The sequence below is a fragment of the Lacerta agilis genome, chromosome 5 (assembly GCF_009819535.1).
Source record: "Lacerta agilis isolate rLacAgi1 chromosome 5, rLacAgi1.pri, whole genome shotgun sequence".
In the NCBI taxonomy this organism is placed as follows: Eukaryota; Metazoa; Chordata; class Lepidosauria; order Squamata; family Lacertidae; genus Lacerta; species Lacerta agilis.
In genome coordinates, this window is record NC_046316.1 from 74,739,763 (window position 1) to 74,764,906 (window position 25,144).

The following is a 25,144-nucleotide window of genomic DNA, read 5'->3' on the forward strand; positions in this document are numbered from 1 at the left end:
AGAGAGAGAGAGAGAGAGAGAGAGAGAGAGAGAGAGAGAGAGAGAGAGACTGTCTTGTGCCAATTTAAGGACTCTTTCTGGAAATCAAAGCATGTGAAACGTCCCTTACTCTCAATCCCCACCCATCAGTCCTTTTAGTTCTTTAGTTGATAAGTTTATTGTTCTAGCCAAAGGCCATGACAAACTTGCAGCAATGGTATTAATAAAGTAACATGGAACGTGCATCCATAATATAACCAAACATCCATGATGCAAGAGAGAAATTACCAGAGACACCAACAAGCTTAAATCTAGCTTGATTTCAGATTAAGCTTCCAAATCCCCGAAACAATTTGTAGGGATTTTATCTAACTCCTTTTTCCTGTGTGTGTACCCCCCCTGCCCCGCCACTCTGTGTACTACAAAGCTATTGTCACTCAAAAGAAATTGAGCCGTTTCTGCTGGGGTGTACCTTCTATAGCTTGTGTAAACGGGGGTTTCAAAAAGTGATCTCTTGAGTCTCTATATAAGGGGCAGGCCAACAGATAATGAGTAATGTCTACCACCTGAGGCTGACAACAAATACAACGTCTGTCTGTGTATGGGGTCTTGTTATACCAACCAACCAAGACTATGGTGGGTAGTCCTTTTAAAGCAGCAGTTCTAACAATTTCCAGCCAAAAAAACCCCACAGGCAGGTCTGAAATTACAGGGGGACTGTAGTCAGCGATGACTGGAAGACTAGGACTACACAATGGCCATATGCGATGTGCACGTGAACACACAAACCACCATTGGCCGTCCTGTCTTTATTAGAAATACTGTATAGCAGGGCAGCCAAGCATGTACCAAACATGACCACCGCAAAGTAGAGATTGCACACTGTCCTGCTCTGACAGAACATTCTTCAGCAGCTGAAGTCACATCCCCTCCCCTCCAGGATCTAGCATTTAATCCTCCCTCCTCAATTTCATCCTTAGCAATCTAAAAACATGGATTCTCTCTTGAGAAATGAGGCCTTCTGGCTACCACATGTGATCAACTTAATTTCCCTATATTAGCATTATTTATTGCCCAGCCTCTACCACCTGGCCCCAGGGAGGGTTACAGCAATTTAAAATTCAACATTAAAAGCAATTAGACCAAATTACAATTGCAGAAATAAGCAAGCTCCATGAAAACGTATATCTCAGGTGTCAAAGAGGTGCATCTTCTGTGTGCAATGGGAACCGTATGAGGAAGGTGCAAAGGGTATTGTACAACATAGGCACTGCCACAGAAAATGCCTGATTCTGGGCCACCACCTTCAAATTTCTGAGGGCAATGGAGCTACCAAGAGGCCCCCCTCTGTTGATCTGAAAAACCTAAGAGGGTCTGTGGAGAAGGAGGTGATCTTTCAGATAGTTAGGGCCTAAGTCATTTCTGGCTTTGCAACACTAGCACCTTGAACCGAGCCTGGAAACAAAATGGCAGTCAACGCAACGGCTTTAAAACAGGGGCTATATGGAACCCAGCGAGTCTACAGAGTTGGTTGACTTGGCGAAACTTTTCCTGAAGGGAGTGAGAGCTCCAGTGTGTTTGCATGGAGCACCTCCACAGAGGACTCCCTCATTCAGTTCAACGGTGAAGGAAACTCCACAGCGCTCAAGTGAATGGGGAAATCTGGTTGTAAAGGAGGTCTGTGTTTGCACTGGAGGATACATGAAACATTGAACCGGGGGCAGATTTCAGGACATTCGCTGAAGCCTTGCTTCTTCCAAGCGCTACACAGTTAAGGTGTCATAGACAAGACAGGAGCAACAGTAAGAACCATTAAGAACATGTGTGATTTTACAGTATAATACACACTCTAGAGGGACCTATTATCCCAGCTTGATTTCAATGGTATTTTAATGCAGTGTATAATATTCGTCACATAACCATGACGAAGGGGAGGGGGAGTTGTCAATGCCTCTCCAGATTCCTTTCATTCAAATTTTGTCTCACTGAAACCTTAGGCAATCCAAAATTGACCTCATTTATAATTTCCGTTATCTTTTTCTTTGTGCTTTGATTTCATTTGTTTCCTGATGGAAAAGAAATTTCATGTTCTCATCTACATTGTGAATCACTTAAAACAGATTCCCTAGAAATACCCTCTAGAATGGTTACTATTCATACTTATATTAGCATATTTGTACACACAGCATATCAATGAAAAAGATAATTAACATTTCAAAAGCAGATTGCCCAGGAGATATGTAGTAAAAATATATGCCATTAAAGGATAGAGTGGAGTTTCTTCTTCTTTTTTAAGACTCTAAGATTTGTGTTTTTTCTAGCAATAGTTTCTCAAAGACACCATCTTCTCCAATTATGTGCCCAAACTTTGATCTTTGTGGTTTAGCTATTTGTTTGTCAAATTTGTATCCTGTTTCTCAGTAAAAACAATAAAGGGGGGTTTACTAATGACTCTATAACATGTGTGTTCATGGAACAACTTGGACGGGAATATTCTGGCTTAATCAACTGAGATATGAACAAGCCTTTTCACTCCTGTCAATAAATGTGCTTCAGCATTCAGCAGTAACTACAAGGGAAGGAATCCAATCTTCAAGTCAACAGTGTCTAAACCAGGGGTAGGCAACCAAAAGCCCAGGGGCCAGATGCGGCCCAATCGCCTTCTCAATCCGGCCCGCAGACGGTCTGGGAATCAGCTTGTTTTTACATGGGTAGAATGTGTGCGTTTATTTAAAATGCATCTCTGGGTTATTTGTGGGGCATAGGAATTCGTTCATCCCCCCCAATGTAGTCCAGCCCCCCACATGGTCTGAGGGACGGTGGACCAGCCCCCTGCTAAAAAAGGTTGCTGACCACCGGTCTAAACTACTGTGGTCAAGCAGCATATGATCAACTCGGGGAGTGCAATCCCTATCCAGGGCAGGCAATTGACCAACTTATCAGACACAGGAACTACACAACACACAGTGCCTGTCTTGTCAAAATGCAAAATCAGCTTGATCTATGATAAGAGCTGCTAATCTTCAGATCCTGCCTCATAATCCTTGATGAGTGGGGAACAGCTACAGTTTTTCAGTAGTGGGGAAAATGCTTTCTGAAATGTGCCACTTGGTATGCAGCAGCAGTGTACTGAGGTCAAGGTTGAAATAATGAATCAGGACTGCATAATTTACTTTAATTGGGCACAGTGGTTCTAAAGTAAAGTACCTAGCAACACTGAAATATGGTTCAGGTTCATAATATAAAATAATACAATGGTTCAGCACATCATTTAATGTATACGCATACTGCAATTAAGAGGGTGCTAATTTAATAAATCAAAAATCTTACAAGGACTCAGCAAAATTTACCGGTAGTCAAAATGAAACATATTTAAATTCTACTTATTTCCGTGGAAAGAGGAGTATAAAACTTCCCATGGAAATCAATGGGGCTCAACAGCACTGCAGTGTAGCTGGATCAGAACCCAACGTTTTCGTTATCTAGTCATTTCTACAGATTCAATTGCCCCAATGTAGTAAGGCTTTACTTATCACTTCCAGTTCAGCTCATGAGATTAGTATTGATGTCAAAGCCTATTGGTTTCCAGAGCATTACATATATACAGTACAGACATAGTTAAATAATAAGCTCGGCATTTTGCAGGTGCTGAAGCTAATCTGAATTATCTTGGTTTAATCCACATGGTGATCAGAATGTGAGACCCGCAGGAGTAAAATTATCCCTCAGAAAAAGCAGTATTTGGTCCAAGATGTAAGGAACTGGGGACTTCTAAGAGTTTCTTAATCTGTGCAGAGGGAATGGGTATGAAGTACAGCAAGGTTAAACAGGGAAAACTAGAAGGAATATAATCTAAATCTGGGAATCCAACCAGCCACATTCATTCATTCAGTGCATGAACTGCCTTTTAACAGTAGCTAGGCAGCATACAAGACAGAACAAATCCATCAGAGTTATAATAAAATGCAATTAGAATGCAGCAAAACCACAACTATAAAACCAAAGCAAATCACTTTAAAGCAAAGAGTGGAAAAACAAAACACAAAAAGTAAGGCAGAAGGCAAAGTAGCAAAAAGAAATTCTCATACTTAAAGCAATGCAAAGTACAGTGATACCTCTACTTGCGGACATAACCCGTTTTGGGGTGCCGTTCGCACCCCCAAAAGTCCGCAACTAGAGTGCCTCTTCTGCGCATGTGCATGGCACGATCAAGCGCTTCTGCGCATGCGCGAAGCACACAGAATGCTTCTGCGCATGCGGCGAAACCCGGAAGTAAACACTTCCGGGTTTGCCACGTTCTTAACTTGAAAAAACGCAACCTGAAGCTGTAAACTGAGGTATGACTGTATAATGAAAAGGGATGGGTTTTTTTGCAGCAACGAGTGGTTTTTGTCTAGTGCTGAAGAGACATTAAATTTGGTGCTGGGAGGGCAATCCACAACCATGGAGACACACTGCTGGGTCGGAGAAAGAATTTCTCTCTTGTAGTTACCCAGCTAGTTAGTTAGATTTGACTAAGTACCATGTAAACATCCTTGCCTCCTAAAAACTGGTGGTCGTCCAACAAAAATAGGACCAGACAGTGCCCTGGGCTTGTCTGCATTCATCACAGGATTCAAAATGTGGCAATTTAAAGTTAGCTTGCTTCAAATAAACCAGAGTTAACTTTAACCACAGTTTGTTTGTTTGTTTGTTTAGACAAAAGGACAAACTTTGGTTAAACAAAAATTAAACAAAAATGGAAGGGAAAGCTTTCCATTATATAACATTTAGGAAGGCAGCCCTGTAAAGGGAAGCTTTTTAAGTTTTAATGTTTTATAATGTTTTTATATGTGCCCAAGGTGGCTGAGGCAACCCAGTCAGATGGGGGAGGGTACATCATCATCATCATTATTACATTATTATTATTATTATTATTATTATTATTATTATTATTATTATTCCAGCTTTTCCTGCCAGTATCACAGTCCTTGGCTTTGCTGGTTGAAGCTGATGAGTTTACTAGGCCAAAACATCAAGAAGGCACCAGGTTGCGGGAGGCTGGCTTAAGATTTTTTCTTCTTTAGGAAGTCTTTTATACAGTGCTGTGATCATCAAATAAAGTGTTCTAGAAATATTATTCTGTGATAAGTATGGGTGATAAGAGAGTCTGTCCGTATTCTGCAAAAATGGTTAGTGTTGGACGGAGACCTTAGAGACCAGGGTTCAAATCCCCACCCAGCCATTAAGCTCATTGGGTGACCTTGGGCCAGTCACTTACTCTCTCAGTTAACTTACCTCACAGGGCTTTTGTGAGGAGAAAAATTGACACCACCTTGAACTCCCTGAAGGAAAAGTGTGATAATGATTTTATCATGAACGAACCCAACTCCTAGGGTGATGAAAGTTCCACAGGATACTCGCAAACAAAATAAATATACATATTACTTGTTTTTAATCAGAGAGGGAATCAGGGAAGGATGTTGGACTAGATGGGCATTGGACCTGATCCAGCAGGGTTCTTCCTTACTTATTAATGCTGCTTCGTGGATAACTCAGCTAGTTAGAGCATGATGCTGATAATGCAAAGGTTGCAGGTTCAATCCCCATATGGGACAGCTACATATTCCTGCATTTGCAGGGGGTGGACTAGATGATCCTCAAGGCCCCTTCCAACTATGATCCTATGAAATATGCAACAGCTATATACTGCAAAATAGACTGTTTTGTCAGTTTGCATTTCTTAGTACAGAAAGTATTGATCTGATGTATAGAAATTGTTCCTATTCTGACTAATTCAAGAGTGTTCTGGATAGTTTTCTTTCTATGTGAAGGAAACAGGCAGAGAGTTCTTGTTTGGGTTATTCCTTCTGGGAAGCTGAGTACAGCTGATTTAAACTGGTTGTCGTTCTGTCAAAGTCATGCTGACTATAATAGTAGGGCCAGAAGGAGCTTGGGTTTCCCTCACTTTCTCCTTCTGTCTCTTTGTTCTGTATTCTGTTCTGTTCCGTATGCTATAGTGTTAAGGTTTAGACTTATTATGGTAAGTTCTGTTGTAAGTGCTGCAACTGGATTTTCATGGACTGTGCCAATCCTGAACGTATTGGATTTGTGACCATTATGCTCATTTGCCTTCAGTAGCAGTAAAGCTCTGCTGGATGAAATATTAATTGCCTCTGGTCTATTTTTTTGGAAACTCTGCAACGTGCTTTAAGTTCTTTCCTCCTCCGGAGGTGGCACAACATGTTTTCCCTGCCCTCAATCCAAAAAGCTGTGGCGGCCCTGCATGGTTGGCCCCAGGGCTTGGGCAAAAAATAAATGCACAAAATGGAGTCTGTTCACCCCGGCTGCACGACCCTGTACTGGACTAACTTCAGCTGGTCAGTGAGCAGCAGCCTTCAAGCCCCAGCGACTTCTCATTACCCTCGCCTCTGTGTTTCTCACACATCTTCTGTTACTCACTGGCGGCAGGTCAAGGCTCAGTGAGCTGCCCATCCCACTGGAACCCCTCCTTGTCTCCAGAAGGGAGCTCATAATGCTGACAATGCACACGCTCCTTTGAATGGATGGCAGGTGTTTCTCAAAGCCACTGATCCAAGGTGAAGTGATCGACACAATACAAGTGCCTTGCATGAGTTCACTCCTAAAGCACCTGTGGAATTGTGATGGGGAGAGGGCACAGAGGCTGGGCGCCAGACAGCTGACAAATGTATTGGTAATGAACAACAGATGACAAGCAGAAGCCGGGAGCAGCAGTGAAACAAAAAACCAATTATTTACAACAGTGTGGGCAGCGTCTATTGCCCATGGCCCACAGGCATATTGATGAAGTCCACAGTCTGCCTTATTGGATCCCTCAAAAGTCCCAGCCTTTTAAAAGTACCGTATTTTTCATTGTATAAGACAACCTTTCTTTCTGAATATTTTTTTGTAATAAATTGAGGGTCGTCTTATACACAGGTTAATATGCTAAGTAAGCGAGGGCTGGTGCTGCAGCAGTAGCAGGGAAATGTCGGAGAGAGGGCTGTTACCCACTCTTCCCGGCTTAGGAAGAGTATTTGGTGAGTGCCAGTATGCGGTTTATTACGGCACCAGTTCCGTCAGCCAGAGAGGGGGATCATCGAAAAGCTGCTCAACGGCTCAGCGAACTTACAAAAGAAGCTCAACAACTGTTGAGGGCTCCCAAAAATAGGAGTCGTCTTATACACAGAAAAATATGGTAAACCTCCCTCCGTGCTATAGAAACATGTTTGTTGCAAAAGTTATTTTTTCCAGCACAGGGGACTCCTTCACTCTGCCATACATAAACTAAATTTGCCAACAGGTAGGAATTGGAAATCCTTACCTGGCAGCTCTTGTTTTTAATTGCTCAAGATCCAGAAAAGGGCACTTACGCCCATTTATTTAACCAATGTATAGGGCACAAGATTCCCAAGGCATCGTATAACAAAAGCAGTACAATAAAAACCATATAGAATCAATAAACAATTTATAGACTGTCAATATCATTATTTGTCAAGGGGTCCAAACACAAGGGAGAATAATTGCTAAATATTTTCAAGACAAATGAATGCAAAATTATTTCTTCCTTGTACGGTTGACTGCACTTTCTCCATCTCAAAAGCCTTCAAGGCTGGACATTGAGACAGAAGCCGAAGACATTTTGATGTGTGTGAATGGAAAGATGGAATCTACATTTATTTCTTGGTTTTCCTACCTTTTGTTCCACTTTCAGAAACTGAGCAAATTCCTCAACAGTGAGGTGGTCTTTCTTGTCGCTGTAGCTTAAAAGCAGTAAGTAGAGGTCGCGCCTTAATGACATCATCTTGTAAAACACAGAAAACTCTTCAAAGGTCAAGGTTCCCTGGTTCTCATCGGTGTCGGCCTCCTGAGGAACAAGCATAACCAATTATGTATGCTGGGTAGCATGGCAGGCTGTTCACAGTAGGAAAAGATAATTGTGAATACCCGTGTGACTGAATTCAGACTTAATTTAGACCTGGGGCCCTCCAGATGTTGCTATACAACTCCCATCAACCCTGACCATTGGCCACACTGCTTGGAGATGCAACCTGGAGTCCGACAAGATCTGGAGGGGAAAAGGTTCTCCATCCATTGTATAACCATCATTTAGAATTCCAAACCACAGTTTGAGCTTCCAAACACACCACAGGCAAATCATACTTAGAGCTGCTTATTTGCTTTTGTTTTCCACCCTCTTGGCACTCCATTTCATACATTTCTTTGTGCTACAGCAGCCTCTGAATGCAGAACGATGACCATAAGCGTGGCTTGAAATTCACACGCCAGAAAAAAACTATAACAAACCTAGGGATCTTATCTGAGGACTCAGCTACATTAGTCATGAAACAGCATTTTATAAACATACAACACCAGACGGTGCCAGAGAGCAAAAGAAATTTCTAAGTATTTTCCCATAGCGTTTTTTCTTTTGCGATAACAATTTAAATTCTGACTTATTGATATCATTTTCCCTGTGAGTAGATCCACCTTGAGCCAATAAATCACTTCACATGCCATGCCAAACCATAGTTTCTTTTTAAATAATGGTTTAATCATGAACACACCTTCCCACACAGTGGCACAAACAAGCCATGGCATGTTTGTTATGTTGCAAAACCTTAATCATGGTTTGCTTCTTCTTCTTTTCCAAATAAACTACAAGCAGTAATCCAGAAATAACCTCCTGACTTACAGTTTGTGAGTTGTTTCAAGTGAAACACTGTACTAAGGCTTGGTTGTGTCATGCACAGAAGAGGAGAAGGAAGCCATTCATGGTTAAACCATGGTTTGGAACCAGCTATGCCTTGGTGTGATGGGCAAACCAGCCCGATGCATCAACCAATCCCAAATCCCAGCCATTCCTGTGACTGTCATTCAGCAGCTGTTCCGTATGCCAACAACACACCAAGCTAGGAGGGACATTCAAATGCCTCTGCTGCATGTGTCAGCCTAAATGCATGCAGTGTTTACATAGCAGCAGCCTGAGTCACCAGAGCTAGGCAGCAGTGGAGGACAAATACGTGCGTCACAAGCTGGGAGAGGTGCCAGAAATGGGTTCCAGAGCCAGAGCCAGAGCCAGAAGGAAGGCCAAGGTAGCAGAAAATGGGTTGTGACAGACACAGTGACAGACAAGTGAAGGAGATAAAAAAAGGATTAAAAGCTCAACTGGAAGGAATCCCAATCTCCTGGAAAAAGGGATAGAGTTGACTGCATTCAAATATAATAGTAATAGTAGTAGTAGTAGTAGTAGTAGTAGTAATTTATTATTTATACCCCACCCATTTGGCTGGGTTTCCCCAGCCACTCTGGGTGGCTCCCAACAGAATATTAAAAACATGATAATGTTAGCAATTTCAATCCTCTGATGCTGCATTTGTGATTGGTGTAAATCACATGCCTGTCTGAGAAGAGTGTGGGAAACGGAAGACAGTCTTATCTCTTCAGCTGTATGTACCTTGTAATGTACTTTCACTTGTGCCTGTTGTTCTCTCGGAGGTGGATAGAACGGACACCATTATGCTTTTGTCTGTACATAGTGTGTAAATAAATAGTAGAAACACTTCCCTAAACAGAGCTGCCTTCAGGTGTCTTCTAAAAGTCAGATAATTGTTTATTTCCTTGACATCTGGTGGGAGGACGTTCCACAGGGCAGGCGCCACAACCGAGAAGGCCCTCTGCCTGGTTCCCTGTAACCTCACTTCTCGCAGTGAGGGAACCACCAGAAGGCCCTCCGAGGTGGACCTCAGTGTCCAGGCTGAACGATGGGGGTGGAGACGCTCCTTCAGGTACACTGGACCAAAGCCATTTAGGGCTTTGAAGGTCAGCACCAACACTCTGAATTGTGCTTGGAAACGTACTTGGGAGCCAATGTAGGTCTTTTAGGACTGGTGTTATGTGGTCTCGGTGGCCACTCCCAGTCACCAGTCTGGCTGCCACATTCTGGATTAGTTGTAGTTTCCGGGTCACCTTCAAAGGTAGCCCCGTGTAGAGCGCATTGCAGTAGTCCAAACAGGAGATAACTACGAAAGCGACACTGATCAAAATGTTCACTGCTAAATCCCATGCAAAAGATTCAGCATGGTACAGTGGTTAGAGCGTTGGGACTATTTGGAGGGAGACTATTTGGAGGTTCAAACTCCAAATTAGCCACCAAGCTCACCGGGTGATCTTGGGCCAGTCACTCTCTCCCAAGCCCTGCCGCCTTCACAGAGCTGCTGTGCAGAGAAAAGGGGGGAATCGCTGACACGACCTTGAGTTTCTTGAAAGGAAAGGTAGGACAGAAATGTAACAAAATAAAATAACAAAGGTAACGTCTTCAAATACATTGATCTCCAGCTCCAATGATTTGAATGGGACTTATACCCAAGTAAATGTATAGCAGCCTTAAATATGAGGCTTAAATGTGAGGCTTTGAATGAAAATCAGCACAGTGCTGCCTCTGAATTTTACACCTAGTTGCGGGAGGCTGGGGGGGCGGGGCGGTGAGTGGAATTCCACGGCCTCAAATTGTTTCATTTCTGCTGCCAAAATGCTATTCAATAACATTAAAAGCCTACAACAACAGAGGACCCGGGGGGAGAAGTATCAAAACACTAACTCTGCTTTTGATTGCTGTTTTTGAGTCTGTCCTGAGGGAAGAAAGGTGGATAACTTACTACATGCTATTATGGCTTTTTTATTTTTTCCACAAAAAAAACCCCCAACAACTTTCAGCATCTGCTTAAGAGGATTTGCTTGGGATTTACAAAACATTTCACAGTAGTTCTTCCAAAGCACACTCTTCTTTTGTGTAGTTAAGTCCCCCGAGTAACAAGCTTTCAATGAAGGAAGTTTGGCTTTCCCTGCTAAGTTTCAGGCAGCTGGCTGAATGCCATTCCAGAAGGGAGAGTGGAAAAGGGTTGCTCATTATTAGCTCCGTTCAAGCAACAATCACATGTAGGGCATATTTGTAATGTTGATGGAGTGGGGGCAGGGCAGGCACGCTTTTAGTGCTGCTCCCACCATCCAGGTGTAACAACCATTGAGTAGGGCACAGTTCAAACAGGCAAGCACCTGATCACATGTACAGGTTCCATGCAACTGAGCACTTGTCCCAAACAGTCGAAGCCCCTAGGCACGAACTGGTGCTTGCACGTTTGAATTTATTTGAAGACAAACAGCACACAGCCTCTTGCAGGAAATAAAGACCCGACAGCAAGTGTCGAAAAGCACAGTCCAAATCCATCATCATTACAGATTTCCCCTACGCATCAAATTTTAAAGAGTGAGAAGCATTTGGGTGTGGGCAAGGCAGCCGCTGTTGAGCTCCTTTACCTGAGAAAGAATTGATGCTTTTGAATTATGGTGCTGGAGGAGACTCTTGAGAGTCCTGTGGACTGCAAGAAGATCAAACCTATCCATTCTTAAGGAAATCGGCCCTGAGTGCTCACTAGAAGGACAGATCCTGAAGTTGAGGCTCCAGTACTTTGGCCACCTCATGAGAAGAGAAGACTCCCTGGAAAAGACCCTGATGTTGGGAAAGATGGAGGGCACAAGGAGAAGGGGACGACAGAGGAGGAGATGGTTGGACAGTGTTCTCGAAGCTACTAACATGAGTTTGGCCAAACTGCGAGAGGCAGTGAAGGATAGGCGTGCCTGGCGTGCTCTGGTCCATGGGGTCACGAAGAGTCGGACACGACTGAACGACTGAACAACAACAACAACCTGAGAAAGACACAGGGCAAGCAAACAAAGAATTTGTTCACTTGCTTTTGAACCTCCTCAGAGTAAAAGGAGGATGGTACTGTTGCCACCAGAAAAACTATACCCTTGCCAGTCTTGGGACAAACGCCCAGCCAAGACCCAGCTCTCTGGAGGAGCCACCCTCCTTGTAGGACTCCAAGACTGGTTTTTTATGTTGTTGTTGTTGTTGTTAAAAAACAACCTCATGAGGGAATGCTATAAAGGCAGTATGGCCTTCCATAACTGCTGGAGGGCTGCAAGTTGCCCCGCCACAGCCACACAAAGGGATAAAGGGAATGTGATTCACAATCACAGTACCTTTGGTCAATCTGCCTGCAAAACTTTTAAAACCCACTTCCCTTGCCTATCTCCCCTGCTCCTGAGAAAGAGCAGCCATCTCAACACACAGTGGGAGTTTCAAAACATATTTAATAAATGCTGCTGCATCCCATTAAAGTTAGTATTTGCTTGTTAGTACATTCTTACATTTGTGCCCCACCTAAGGAGATACATGGTTCTCCTCCCCCTTGTTGTGAAAAGATAAAAGGTAAAGGACCCCTGGATGGTTAAGTCCAGTCAAAGGTGACTAGGGAGTGCGGCATTCATCTTGCTTCAGGCCGAGGGAGACGGTGTTTGTCCACAGACAGCTTTCTGGGTCATGTGGCCAGCACAACTAAACCGCGATGAGTGCCAGAGCACACGAAAACGCTGTTTTACCTTCCCGGCCTATTTATGCAACGGGAGCTCACCCTGTTGTGGGGATTTGAACCCCTGACCTTCTGATCGGCAAGCCCAAGAGGCTCAGTGGTTTAGAGCATAGCACCACCCGTGTCCCATGCAGTCGTATCCTCAAAACAACCCTGGGAGGTAGCTTAGACTGAGAGATAAAGAGTAACTGGGCCAAGGTGAGATTCTTAGTTAAGGGGGGATTGGAATCCAGACCTCCCAAAGTCAAACACTAACCGCTACACTGCAATGGCTCTAATACTAGGGAGCTGCTAAGTTATAGGTGCAGAATGAGAAAGGAAATAGCGCTGCTGTGCTCAAGGAAACTCACAGCACAATAGTGCAGCTAAATACAGAGGAGACTCAAAGCAACTGGGTCTAAGAGCGATCAATCACTGGCCTCAACACAAAGCAGATTTCAGCATCCAGCCTCCAATTAATTAAATGTTATAATTCCTTGAGAGAGGCCTGATGCCAGATGTCAGCAGTCCAGCAAGAGCCAGATGCTGACACGGCCACAATGATTAGCTTGTCCCCATCGTCTCTTCAATTAATGGCATTCCCACAGCCTGCCCATTAATCTTCGTCGATACCCTCGGGATTCTCTCCTTTCACGAGACTAACACTTAAGCTCCCGGAGGGGCAAGGGAAGATGCTCACCTGAAACATTTGTCTTACTTTCCTCCGGGGCAGGCTGACGTTCAGTTTATGCATCAACTGGTGAATCTCTTCAATATTCAGCAAGCCATCGCCATTCTTGTCTGCTTCCTGAAAGGTCTGCTTCACCCAAGTGCAGATGAATTAAGGAAAGAAAGGGTAAAAGGCTTGTACCAAAATGTTCCTGGCTTTGCTTTTGAATTATTGAAGAATGCAAAAGGACAGAGGCGAGTTATATAAATCAGGCGCTGGCTAATAAACACACAATTTGGGGTGTGGCAACGAGAAACAGTTCACACACAATATTTTCCCCACAAGGGACAGCACACACACTGCAAATGTTTCCACCTCTCCATGCATATGCATATGCACACACACACACACACACACGTACACACGTGGGGGGGGGGAGAACTGTCAGAGCCCAGCGAGGTGGTGGAAGGGCTCTGTGAGGCAGACGGCTCCCAACACCACCTGAGCAGCATAGAGACTTCCTGTGGGAGCGACAGGCAGGAAGAGGGCTCCGTGGGGGAAGGGGCTGTGGGATGCTCCAGATCCCTAACACCGGCCAAGCGGCTCAGGGGAGGAGGGGGCAACGGCAGTTCTGTCGCCCCAATTACATAGAGGGGTTAAACGCAGGGATGAGAGGAGGAGACTTGGGGTGCCCAAGTTCTTTTGTTGGGGGTGCTCTCGAAAAGCGCCACTTCCGGGATCTGAGAGTGACTAAGACGGTCACGGACTTTTCAGCTCTGCAATGTATATAGTTGTACAATAAATCCTGTAAATAAGAGGATCCGGTGTCAGGAGTCTTTACTCATGAGAAGCTGCTACAGAAACCATACACATACACACACACACACACACACACAAGCTTTCAAGGCAGTTGCTCTCACAAGGTTGTGTACATGGTAATATAAATCCACATTATACTCCTTAAAACAAACAAAATGTAACCAAGATGCAACAATGAAAAAAATGGATTGAAATAATAATGCATTTTGACTTCATTTTCAATTCACCTGCAACTAGGCCACACCTTCTTCCTGAGGGCAGACATCCCATAGATGTGGGGCTACGACTGAAATGGCCCATTGCATACATGAGCCTCTGGCTTGTATGCCCGCCTGCCCAGCTCTTATATGCATTTTTCCACTAACCACAGTTCTTTGTTTTCTTCAAGCCAGGAACTGTGGTTAGCCTTATATTGGATGTGCTGAAATGAGCCAAGGCCATAGTTAACACTCCCTACCATTGGTTCATCCTGATGGGAACGAGTGCAATTAGCTTGTGTACAACGCCTCCTCTTCCTCCAGTATTCAGAAAGCACTGCATCTAAACCAGAGAGATTCTGTTTCGCTGTAGCAAACATCCATAAATGTATTTATTTATTTATTTTAGCATTTGAACTAGTGGCTACTCTCACATATTGAGCTAATCAATTACACAAACCAATTGAGTGCTGTGAGAGGAAACATACTTCCTTTTGCCAGTTTCAAACCTACGCCAAAACAACTCAGCTGGATAGCCCCAAGTCCTAGCAATGTGTGAATGAGTTGTGTTAGGAAATTCTGTTTAATTCATTCTTGCACTTTTACCATGTTCTCCCATGTGACATTGTCCTTTTCCCTGAACTCAAAAGCTGCAAGCTCTTTAGATGTGCCTCGCAGTGAAGACAGGAAAGCCACTTCCCGCCCTGAGTGGGAGGTGGAGTTGCGGGTGTCACGGCCCGATCACTGAGAGTATTGAAGGGTATTCCATTAAAGGATTCCGGGGGCGTGGCCCTGTCCGAAGCCTAGGGAGCTTAGGGCCTAAGGCAAGCCCCTAACAGTGAGCATAGGGGGAGTCATAGCTGTCAACTTTTCCCCTTTATAAGGGAAATTCCCTTATTCCAAATAGGATTCCTCGCAAGAAAAGGAAAAAGTTGACAGCTATGGAGGGAGTTCCAGTTGATGTGCATCACTGGGCTCCTTACTGGTGGTTAACCCTTCCCGGACTTCCAACACACGAGTTGGGGTCGGATATAGTCAGTTAGGGTGCAATGCCTAAGCCAATACCGCTCAACATCCATAACCGATAAAGTTGTGGCCTTTTCGCCCATTAAACTTATATGATGTGTCAAGTGTCATTATTTCCCACGGGGAGGGAGGGACATTGCCACGCAACTTAGAATGCCTCTGTATAATCATTGGTCCATCATGGTCTCAGAAGGAGATCTCCTCCAGCCCTTCCTGCAGATGCTGAGAATTGAAGCTAAGACCTTCTGCATGAAAAACAGAGGCTCTACCAGCGAGCTACAGCCCTTCCCCGTTTCCAAATACTTCCCTTGACCGCTGCATCTCTACTTGGCAGTAAGACCCACTATCTTCAATGGAGCTTCCTCCTTTGTAAGTATGTGGAGGATTGCAGTTTCAGTTGTTCTTTTGTCTACATTCTCCAGCTCTGCAATAGTCTCTTGGCCAACCATCCAATTTCATGGAACCTTTCTCCTATTGGTCGCTTTCTCCCTCTGCTCTCCCCCCCCCCAACTGATGTATCCCCCTTTCGAATCCACATCCCCTGGTGGCTTCTGTTCTCTTCCCACTCCAGCTGGAGCTGTTACAGGGGTCATTTCTCCCTGCCGCCTCCCCAGCTGCCAAGACCGATAATGCAAACAAGGCTTGAAGTCGCATCTCTGCACAACCGAACACACGGCAGCAACGTGCAGGCCTCCAAAAGTCAGGGATAAATATAGAAAGTGCGGAATGAGTTTATGGAGCTTGTAATTTGCCACAAAAGGCTGAAAAGCGCTCCTCTGTCTTTTGACAGTTGGAGCTGAAATTTGGAGATGGGAATTATTAGGTCTGAGAAAGAGTCCCCTACTTTCGCAGTTCACTCGGGCAACCTGGGTCCAACGAAATGGGAGTCACAATCCCGTGTCAGGTTTTCTGGGCATCATAGAGTTAATGATGCAAGAGGCGTTCTGATCCTGGGAGTTTAGCCTTGCCCACTGTGATACGGGCACTTTCCTTTGTCTAGAAAAAGGGGAGGTTTGGTTTCACTTTCCCCTTCGCCCCTTCTCTGCATTCATTCTGCCTTATTGTTTTGTGTTACTGCTGTATGTTAGTTTGCTGCAAGCATGCAGCTCAAGTCTGGAGGACTTGTGTGTGTGTGCTACTAAATAAAGTCTAGTTTAGTTTAGTAGCACTGGCGTCTGTCAAGTTATTTCACGACGCCACGGAGAAGCAGACCTAAAAAGCCATCGTGACGCTGTGCTTAACTCTGCAACTGGAGAACGCTAAGGGCGAAGCAGAAGTGTGCCTGGGCGCCATTGATGTCGGAGACGATCGTAAAGGTGATTGATTGCAGTGCCGGCCAGCAGCACTACTTGGGTCAAAGTTTTTATGACCCAATATCAACACTATCCAAAACATCCCGTATCTTTGCTGGAGAATAATTTGTTTCATTTCCAACTAGTTTAATACTCTGGGGAAAGTAAATCTTCCCACCACCAACCACCGCTCGCTGAATTTACTCCAGCTTTGCAATGTCTTAAGCCCTCGTTTTGTCCTTAGCATATAGTGACATGAAAGACTGATTGAGTGATTGATTATAGGGAAATGCCTCCCACCTAGTTATTTTCTTTTTCACCTTCCATTTTCCCTCTCTGCTTTGTCTCTGAGCCAAACTGGACCATCTGCAGTCCAGCTAACATAGTCCTGGCTAGAACTTTTAACATTTCTTCCTTTCTAATAGTGGTCACAGTCCAGGGATGCTTGCATGCAGGAAAATCTAAAATGCAATACTGTGCTAGTATAGTAACAAATTTTGCCTACCTGCAATGGTATTTAATTCTGCCACCAAATGCAGATGCCTCACACTACCTATTGATGGTGCAAATAAAATTCCAGGGCATTGCTGCCAAAGAGGATCTTGAGAAGGACTCAGCAGCTCACCAGGTTTTTATTATTATTATTATTTAATCAGAATTAATAGGTGTTTCTGGATGACAACTCCCATCATTCTTGACCACCAGCCAAGCTGGTTGGGGCCGATGGAAGCTGCTGTCCAATACTGTTTGGAGGCCCACAGGTTCTCCACCAACCAGAATCCCCAGACATGGAGCCAGAATCTAGCTTTCTGAAAGGATATTGATCATGTGTTCTCTGTCGCTTGGCAAGAGAGTCCTCATCGCTGATCCCAGCCATCAGGTACTTCAAGCCAGTGATCCAGGTGCGAGCTTCCTCTGGGTTGGAGGTGATCAGATCCAGCGACTCCATATGGTTGCCATGGTAAATGGTGAAGCAGCAGCTCGGGTCAAAGTTGCCTTCAGCATGGCGATGGAATATTTCTGACTGCCGTCCTTCAGTCACTTTGTAGATGGAATCAATTATGACTGTAAACGCAAAATAAAACAGGGGGGAACCAAAAAAGTGAAAGGGCTCAGATTCTTCAGGTTTCCATATTGCTCCTTGCAATTTAGCCTTCTACCTTAATGAGCTAGGCCGAAAATGATTAAAGAGGTGGTTTTCGGGGGGCTTTATTGTGCAAAGCTGCATCCCTCTGAAGATGTAAGTCACTCTTCCCCAACCTGATGCCCTCCAGATCCCTCACTATTGGTCATGTCAGTTGAGGCTGATGGGAGTTGGGAGTCCAAAATGTCTGGACGGTATCAGGGGGGTGCTCTTGTTAAGTGAGGGGGAGACACAAAACAGGAACTCCAGGAAGGAAGGAAGGAAGGAAGGAAGGAAGGGAGGGAGGGAGGGAGGGAAGGGAAGGGACTGTGTGTTGCTTTAGCTACTACAGGTGAAGATACTGGATACATTTAACACTGTAAACCAGTGTACATACCATGCTCCCAATTCCTTAACTATAAGAACCAAAGAAAAGCCTGCTGAATCAGGCTAAATAATGGCCCATCTAGTTCAGGATCCTTTTCTCCCCATTGCCAACCAGATGCCTGTAGGAAACCAGCAATTAGAGGACCTGAGCACAAGAGCACAGCCATCGTGGCTACCAACCATTGGTTGGCCTTATCCTCCATAAATGTGGTGGCCATCACTGCTCCCTGTTGGAATGAGTTGCATATTTGAACGATGTTCTGCATCAATTACTCTCTTTCATCTGCCCTAAATCTCCTGATATTCCACTTCATTGGATGTCCACCACTTCTAGCATTATAAGAGAGGTGGGGGGAGATTCTCTACAGACTTTCTCCATGCCATTCATAATTTTATAAGCTTCTATCATGTCACCTCTTCCTTGCCATTTTTTCTTTTTCTTTTGTACATAATTTTATTAAGTTTTCTGTTTTACAATTTAAAATACTCGCTTTACATCCTTAAGATAATCAATGACTTCCGTCCTTCTCTTTCCATGGTTCATTTTACATATCATAAATCCCAGAATATTTTACAAAAACTATACCATTCAGTATTCCATTCTTGCATCCATCCATCAAAACATGTTTACACTGTTGAATTTATCCTAATGCTGCCAGCGTTTTCAGCTGTATACAGCTGTTTCCCATATATTCAGTAAATATATTCCAATATTCCTTAAACATATGTTTTTATTGTTCTCTTATTCTATATGTTAAGTCTGCGAGTAGTGCATATTCTGCCAACTTAATTTGCCATTCATCTTTTGTTGGGACCTCATCCTAGCCGTTTTTCTAGAAAAGATCCAAATGCGGCAATCTTTCCTCACAGAGCAGTTGCACCTTGTTAATTTTGGTTGCCCTTTTTTTGAACATTTCCCAACTCTACACATTATTATTATTATTATTATTATTATTTACAAAAGTACGTGCATTGTCTCTTTCTTCAGGTTGTGTTTTCTACAGATCAGTTACATTTGTTGTGACGCATTAGCATTGTATGCAGTTATAAGGTGGGGGGAAGGGGGGGCAGAGAGGGTATGGGGTAGTAAAGCTTATATTCTTCTACTTAGGGTATGTGTGGGGGTTTTGTGTCAGCGTCACTTGGGTAGGTTCTCTTTCTATTCGCTTGTTATATTTCCTTGGTAGTGAGAGAGGTTGGGGGGGCAGCCTAGGGCTTGGTTGGTTGTCTTGGGCTGGCTGCAGTGAGATTTGTTTCTGGGGGGGTGTTGTTGGTTCAAGTTAGCCATGCTGATTCGTATGCTGTCATTACACTATCCTTTTTAAGGTGAGGCACCCAGTACTTTACCCAGTATTTGAACTACTAGGAGAGAGCTTTGGGATCAAATGCAACCCACCCACCCACTTCCCTACCCACATCCCTCCCCCAGCCAATCTTAAGCACAGTTAATAATAATAATAATAATAATAAATATAAATTTTTATTTATACCCCGCCCTTCCCAGCCAAAAACCGGGCTCAGGGCGGCTAACACTCATTAAATTAACAGCAAAAACATAAACACAATCAATTTAAAATAATAGATTAAAATACAAATTTAAAAATAACCCACCAATAAAAGAATGAAGCATAAATATCAAACAGAAACCAACCCAAAGGCCAGGTGGAACAGCTCCGTCTTTCAGGCCCTGCGGAAAGATGCCAAATCCCACAGGGCCCTGGTCTCTTGTGATAGACTGTTCCACCAAGTCGGGGCCAATACTGAGAAGGCCCTGGCCCTAGTTGAGGCCAACCTAGCATCTTTGTTGCTCGGGACCTCCAAAAGATTATTATTTGAGGACCTTAAGGTCCTACACGAGACATACCAGGAGAGGCGGTCCCTTAGGTACGAGGGTCCTAAGCCGCATAGGGCTTTAAAGGTCAAAACCAGCACCTTAAACCTGACCCTGTACTCCACCGGGAGCCAGTGCAGCTGGTAAAGCACTGGATGAATGTGGTCCCGTGGCAAAGACCCGGTAAGGAGCCTCGCCACGGCATTCTGCACCTGCTGGAGTTTCTGAGTCAGCTTTAGGGGCAGCCCCACGTAGAGCGAGTTACAATAATCAAGTCTGGAGTTAAGTTCTATATGGCATTAAACTTACCCATGGGGACAGGGTTTGAATGTGAGAAGAGTGGACAGGGGATTTGGGCCACATTAAAGGGACTAGGAGAGATGGATATGCACCTGCCCTCTCCAAATTCAAAAAAGGATAGATCTAAAAGACACACACACACACACACAAATCGCATCTTAGAAGGAACTTACTTTTCGCTTTTTCACTTTTCCTGGATGGCCTCCATCGGATGCAAGTCCTGTGTTCATCGAGGTAAAAAAGGCGCACAAGTCCTTTGGCCCCACTCTTCAGTTTAACCATCTGAGTCCCAGACTGCATTACACTCATGCATCTTTCAACTGAGGTGGGGGGGGGAGAGAGAGAGAGAACACAACAAATATAGCCGAATGAGTGATTTGATGCCTAGGTAATTGCTGCAGCGCTTATCAACAGAATAAATACTGCATAATCCTTCTTCAGATACACTGACACATCTGAAGAAGTGTGCATGCACACGAAAGCTCATACCAAGAACAAACTTAGTTGGTCTCTAAGGGGCTACTGCAAGGTTTTGTTTTGTTTTGTTTTTTTTACTATGGCAGACCAACACGGCTGTACCTACCTGTAACTGTTACCTACCTGTAACAGTTTTATGTCATTTAGTTAAGATTTAAAAATACCAAAGGTAAGTTATTCCATTCAGTAATCAGGATTACACATGATTTTTAAATAAGTTCAGTGGTTTTTTAAAATAATTGTTAGTTTTTTTGAAAATGTCCATTGGGGCACTTTGATACACTAAGGCACATAGCACATTGATACATATAAAAGTGCCCTGCTAGTGTACAATACTGCCCCAATATACAAGTTTGCATGAAATCTCTAAACTCATTAAATTTGAAAAGGAAAAAAAATTGTTGTTTACTACATGGCCAAAGTCATTTCTAAATTTAATAGGATTATATTTATGAGATATGACATGATTATCAAGTGTCATATCTCAGGAAAAAACCAGGATCTTGTATGTTTGTCTTCCCCATTGTAGAAAATAAGGCAAGCGTTGATTTCAAAGATGTTGTCTTGCAGTTGCCAAAATAAAATTTCTCAAAGGGCACATCTCGAGCATCATCTCTTTATACTTTTTCTATTGATTTAAGTGGATATAATGTGCAATAGAAGCTAAACGTTAAGTAAATATCTTATTTTTATAAGCATTTTGTTTAAATTACTATTTTTGACTACCTAATGTGAGTTATTATACTTTTTAAGTTTTCCAAAGTTTTTTTTTAATGGATAGATGTTTGAATAAAGATTAATACAGTGGTACCTCACAGGACGAATGCCTCGCACAATGAAAAACTAGCTAGACAAAAGGGTTTTGCGATTTTTTCGGTGATTCGCAAGACGAATTTTTCTATGGTCGTGCTTCGCAAGACAAAAATTTCAATGCATTCCTATGGGAATTAAATTTCAATGCATTCCTATGGGAAACCGTGCTTCGCAAGATGAAATTTTCACAATACGAAACGACTTGCGGAACGAATTAATTTCCTCTTGCGAGGCACCACTGTATAAGTTTTGATGTTTTGTTAAGAATGCCTGCCATAAAGTCTATGATATGTGTGAAACACTGTTAGTTTTGATACGTAATTTAGCTTTTAAGTAACAAATTATAAGGCTGATTATGATCTCTCACAATAAAAATTGTTTTTTCATTAAATTTTTGCAAATAATTACCATTCTCATACAATTTACACTTTGTATCAAAGTGCCCCGTAGGTGGGGCAGAATGATACAAAACCCTTTTTTTTTACAGAAGTCATTATATTCTCATTTTCTTCTAACTTTAATGGTTCTTTTGATTGCTATTACAATATTGATTAGTTATGCCATGAATCAAGCCAAAAAAATTATTATATGACTCATTTTTGTTACATAAAATATGAGATTGAATTTTTCTGTATCAATCTGCCCCACTTCCCCCTACATAAACTCTCTCCCATTTCTCTCTGTTTATGTGACCCTGTTCATGCAATTCAAACTCCAAGAGCAGAGAGTTAGTCTTACACAAGCTATGTGAAAGAGCTTTCTATAAATCAGAACAGATTCAGAGGAGGGCAATTAAGATGGTCAGTGGCATGGAAAACAAGTCCAATGAGAAAAGACTGGGACTGGGTATGCCCAACCTGAAGAAGAGAAGACTCAGGGGGACATGTTAAGATTCTTCAAATACCTGAAGAACTGTCAGATAGAAAAGGGCAAAAGACTTGTTCTCTGTTGTCCGCAACGACAGGACTCCATCTGACAGGCTGAACTTACAGCTGTTGAACAGTAGCTGAAATCTCACGACTGTGAGAGCAGTTTGACAATGGAACTGACGAGTCATTAGCCACTGGGGCTAAAATCAGCTTTTATAAAGGGAAAGATGGTGTCAGTTGGGGAAACCATGAAAGGAAAGGAATTAATCCAAATTTCCCTCAACACCACTGTTCCCCATTCATGGTGGTTTTGAAGCAAAGGGTATTAGGAGATCAGACTCGCGGATATCCTGCATTACACAAAGTCTGGCCCTTATTTTACAGCATTGTTCTATATTTCATAGAGTTTGACTCAGAACCTTCAAAAACTCTATCTTCCAGAGATTACCTGGTTACACTTATTCGTCAAGCAATTGTACTTGTGTCATGCCATAGCCGAAAACCTACTTGTAGACAAGCCTGGTTGGTAACATTCCGAAAGGAAAATAACACACGAATTTGTTCAAGAAAAATAATTTTCCCCTAACCATTAATGTATAAGAATGAATCACAACAGCCATCTTTCCTGAATGACTGGCTGGAACTGAAAAGGAATTATAGTCCAAAACATCTGAAAGGCACCAAGCTGGGAAAGACTGCCCTAATGTATGAGTTATGTTATCAAAAGAGAATAATGGTAAATGAAGACAAAGTCTGTCCAGGAATGGAGTCTCTTTAGGAGGGGAAGGAGGGATCACAAATGGGAATTCGTCACAGAAAAAGAAAAATATATAATTCTTTTGTGCTAAACTGTCTTACCAAATAACAAACCCATTAGGCAGGTCAGATTTTGTCTTGATGTTTGTTTGGATTATGCAACCCTAATCAGGAACAAAAAGTTTGAAAATGTGTATTATAAAGACAACTTGCTGCAGCACTTATTTGAGGGGGAGGGGGGACTGAAAAGAACACACAATTTCGGATATACCGGCCTGTACAAACATCCAGCCTTAGATGACGGAATCAACATACTTGAAATGAACAGGCAGGCTCTGTCATTTCATATTTAAGTATTTCAGAACATTTGGCATATAATGCACATGTATGTGTACCTGAAAATGATATTCACTTATACAAAAACCATATTGTGATATCATTCATATTTGTGTGTGAATGTTATCCACATGTGTGGAGCTTGTTATTTTTTGTTAGGTTTTCAAGGGTGGGGAGAATCGTGAGTATATACAGAAATGCGGTTGTTGCTTTTCTGTTCTGCAAATGACAGGAAATGACTGGTGACTCAAAAACACTGAAAACTATATTTTCAACAAGGACTCAACTAAGTAACACAGGGCCTTAATCTATAATCTGGCTGTGCCTGCAGATATATGGAGGTTAGAGGTAAGCAAATCTTCTAACTTTTGAAAGCCTAACAAAAGCCTATTTTAGTCTGCACTTCTATTCTGGGAGTGCATTATCAAAAATTGCCTGACAATGGAACATCCTGCTACAAACATAACCATGGCCACAGAAATCTGGTCCTATCCTTCGGGCCTGCAGCATTACCTTAGCATTAGAGTTAATCAGAAGGGATTCTGGAGATCACGTAGTCCAACTCCCTACTCAAATCAGGATCCACAATGCAAGATCCAACTACAGCAACCCAACAGATGACCGCTTAGGGTCATGGAAGAATCCCAGAACTGGAGAGTTGGAAGGAATCCTGAGGATCATTCTAGTCCGACCCCCTGCAATGCAGGAATATGCAGCTGCCCCATACAGGGATCGAACCTGCAACCTTGGCGTTATCAGCACCATGCCCCAACCAACTGACCTATCCCGGCAGTTTATGGGTCATAGGAATCTGCCTTATCCAGAGTCAGACCGTTGGTACATCTAGCTGAGTATTGTCTACACTGACTGGCAGAAGCTCTCCAAGGTTTCCGCCAGGGGTCTCTTCCAGTCCTACTTGGAGCCGCCATGGACCTCCTGCATGGAAAACAGATGCTCTAACAATGAGCTACAACCCTTCCAGGGAAACATAGCCCACCGCTTCCCAAGGCAATTTAGGAAATTCAGCTGGTTGTCTAGACAAAATCTGCGTTCCTACAGTTTCCACCCTTTAGCTCTAGCCCTGCCTTCTTAAACAATGGAGAACAAATTTCCTTAAACTACTCCATAACTGTGTGAACCCTTAAATCAAAGCTCAGCAATTCTCCCTTTTAAGCAAGAAAGTAGCGATTCTGGAGGGACTTAGTTGCTAACAAACACTACATAAAAGCAGACCACATAGCGACAATCCTTTATATTCTTACCTACAGTCCATTCCCTTGAACTCAGTGTGGCATACTTCCAAGCGAGCGTAAATTAAGGTTCAGCTGCCAGCCGTTTTATTTAGCAAATCAAAACAGCTGTTTTGAACGACAGTCAAACTAAAAACAAAAAGACGAATCTTGCTATTCAGGAACAAATCGCGCAAAAGCATGGGATACCAAACAATTAGTAGTCGCCATTTGAAATGGAATCAGACCAGCAGCATGCCCAAACTAATCACGCAAGCATTTCAAATAATCTTTTAAAAACAAAAACAGATCAGAGCGCCGGCAACATCTGTCGAAATAAATAGCTTGGGAATCACACCTGACAGTGACCTCCTGCTGCCGCCACCCGCCACCCGCCCTGCCGGTCTTCCGGTTCCCTGTTGCATAGAGCGCACGTCGAATCTGAAACTCTGAAAGAGGTACCAACCCATTTGGGCCAAGCGGCAAACTTGTGAAGTTCCCACACTTCCCACCACATGGTAGACCTCCGAAGCCAGAGAAGAAGCCATTGGAGAGTGAGGAGTCCAGATGTTGCTCAGAAGCTTCTCAAAACAGGCAGGTGATATTTATTCCACAGCCCAAAGCGACGCT

At 43.3% G+C, this 25,144-nt stretch overlaps 1 protein-coding gene across 7 annotated transcripts in view; it reads right to left on the reverse strand.

The window, feature by feature from the left end:
* The window catches only part of PLCH1 (phospholipase C eta 1), a 134,263-nt gene that overhangs the window by 44,373 nt on the left and 64,746 nt on the right, over window positions 1-25,144 (reverse strand). For all 7 annotated transcript variants that reach the window (XM_033150480.1, XM_033150482.1, XM_033150479.1 and 4 more), the window contains 4 exons: window positions 20,208-20,354; window positions 17,215-17,458; window positions 13,090-13,219; window positions 7,676-7,846 (listed from right to left, as the gene is read on the reverse strand). In XM_033150480.1, the coding sequence (XP_033006371.1) occupies window positions 7,676-7,846; window positions 13,090-13,219; window positions 17,215-17,458; window positions 20,208-20,354 (692 nt within the window). The remainder of the gene's footprint in view (window positions 1-7,675; window positions 7,847-13,089; window positions 13,220-17,214; window positions 17,459-20,207; window positions 20,355-25,144) is intronic.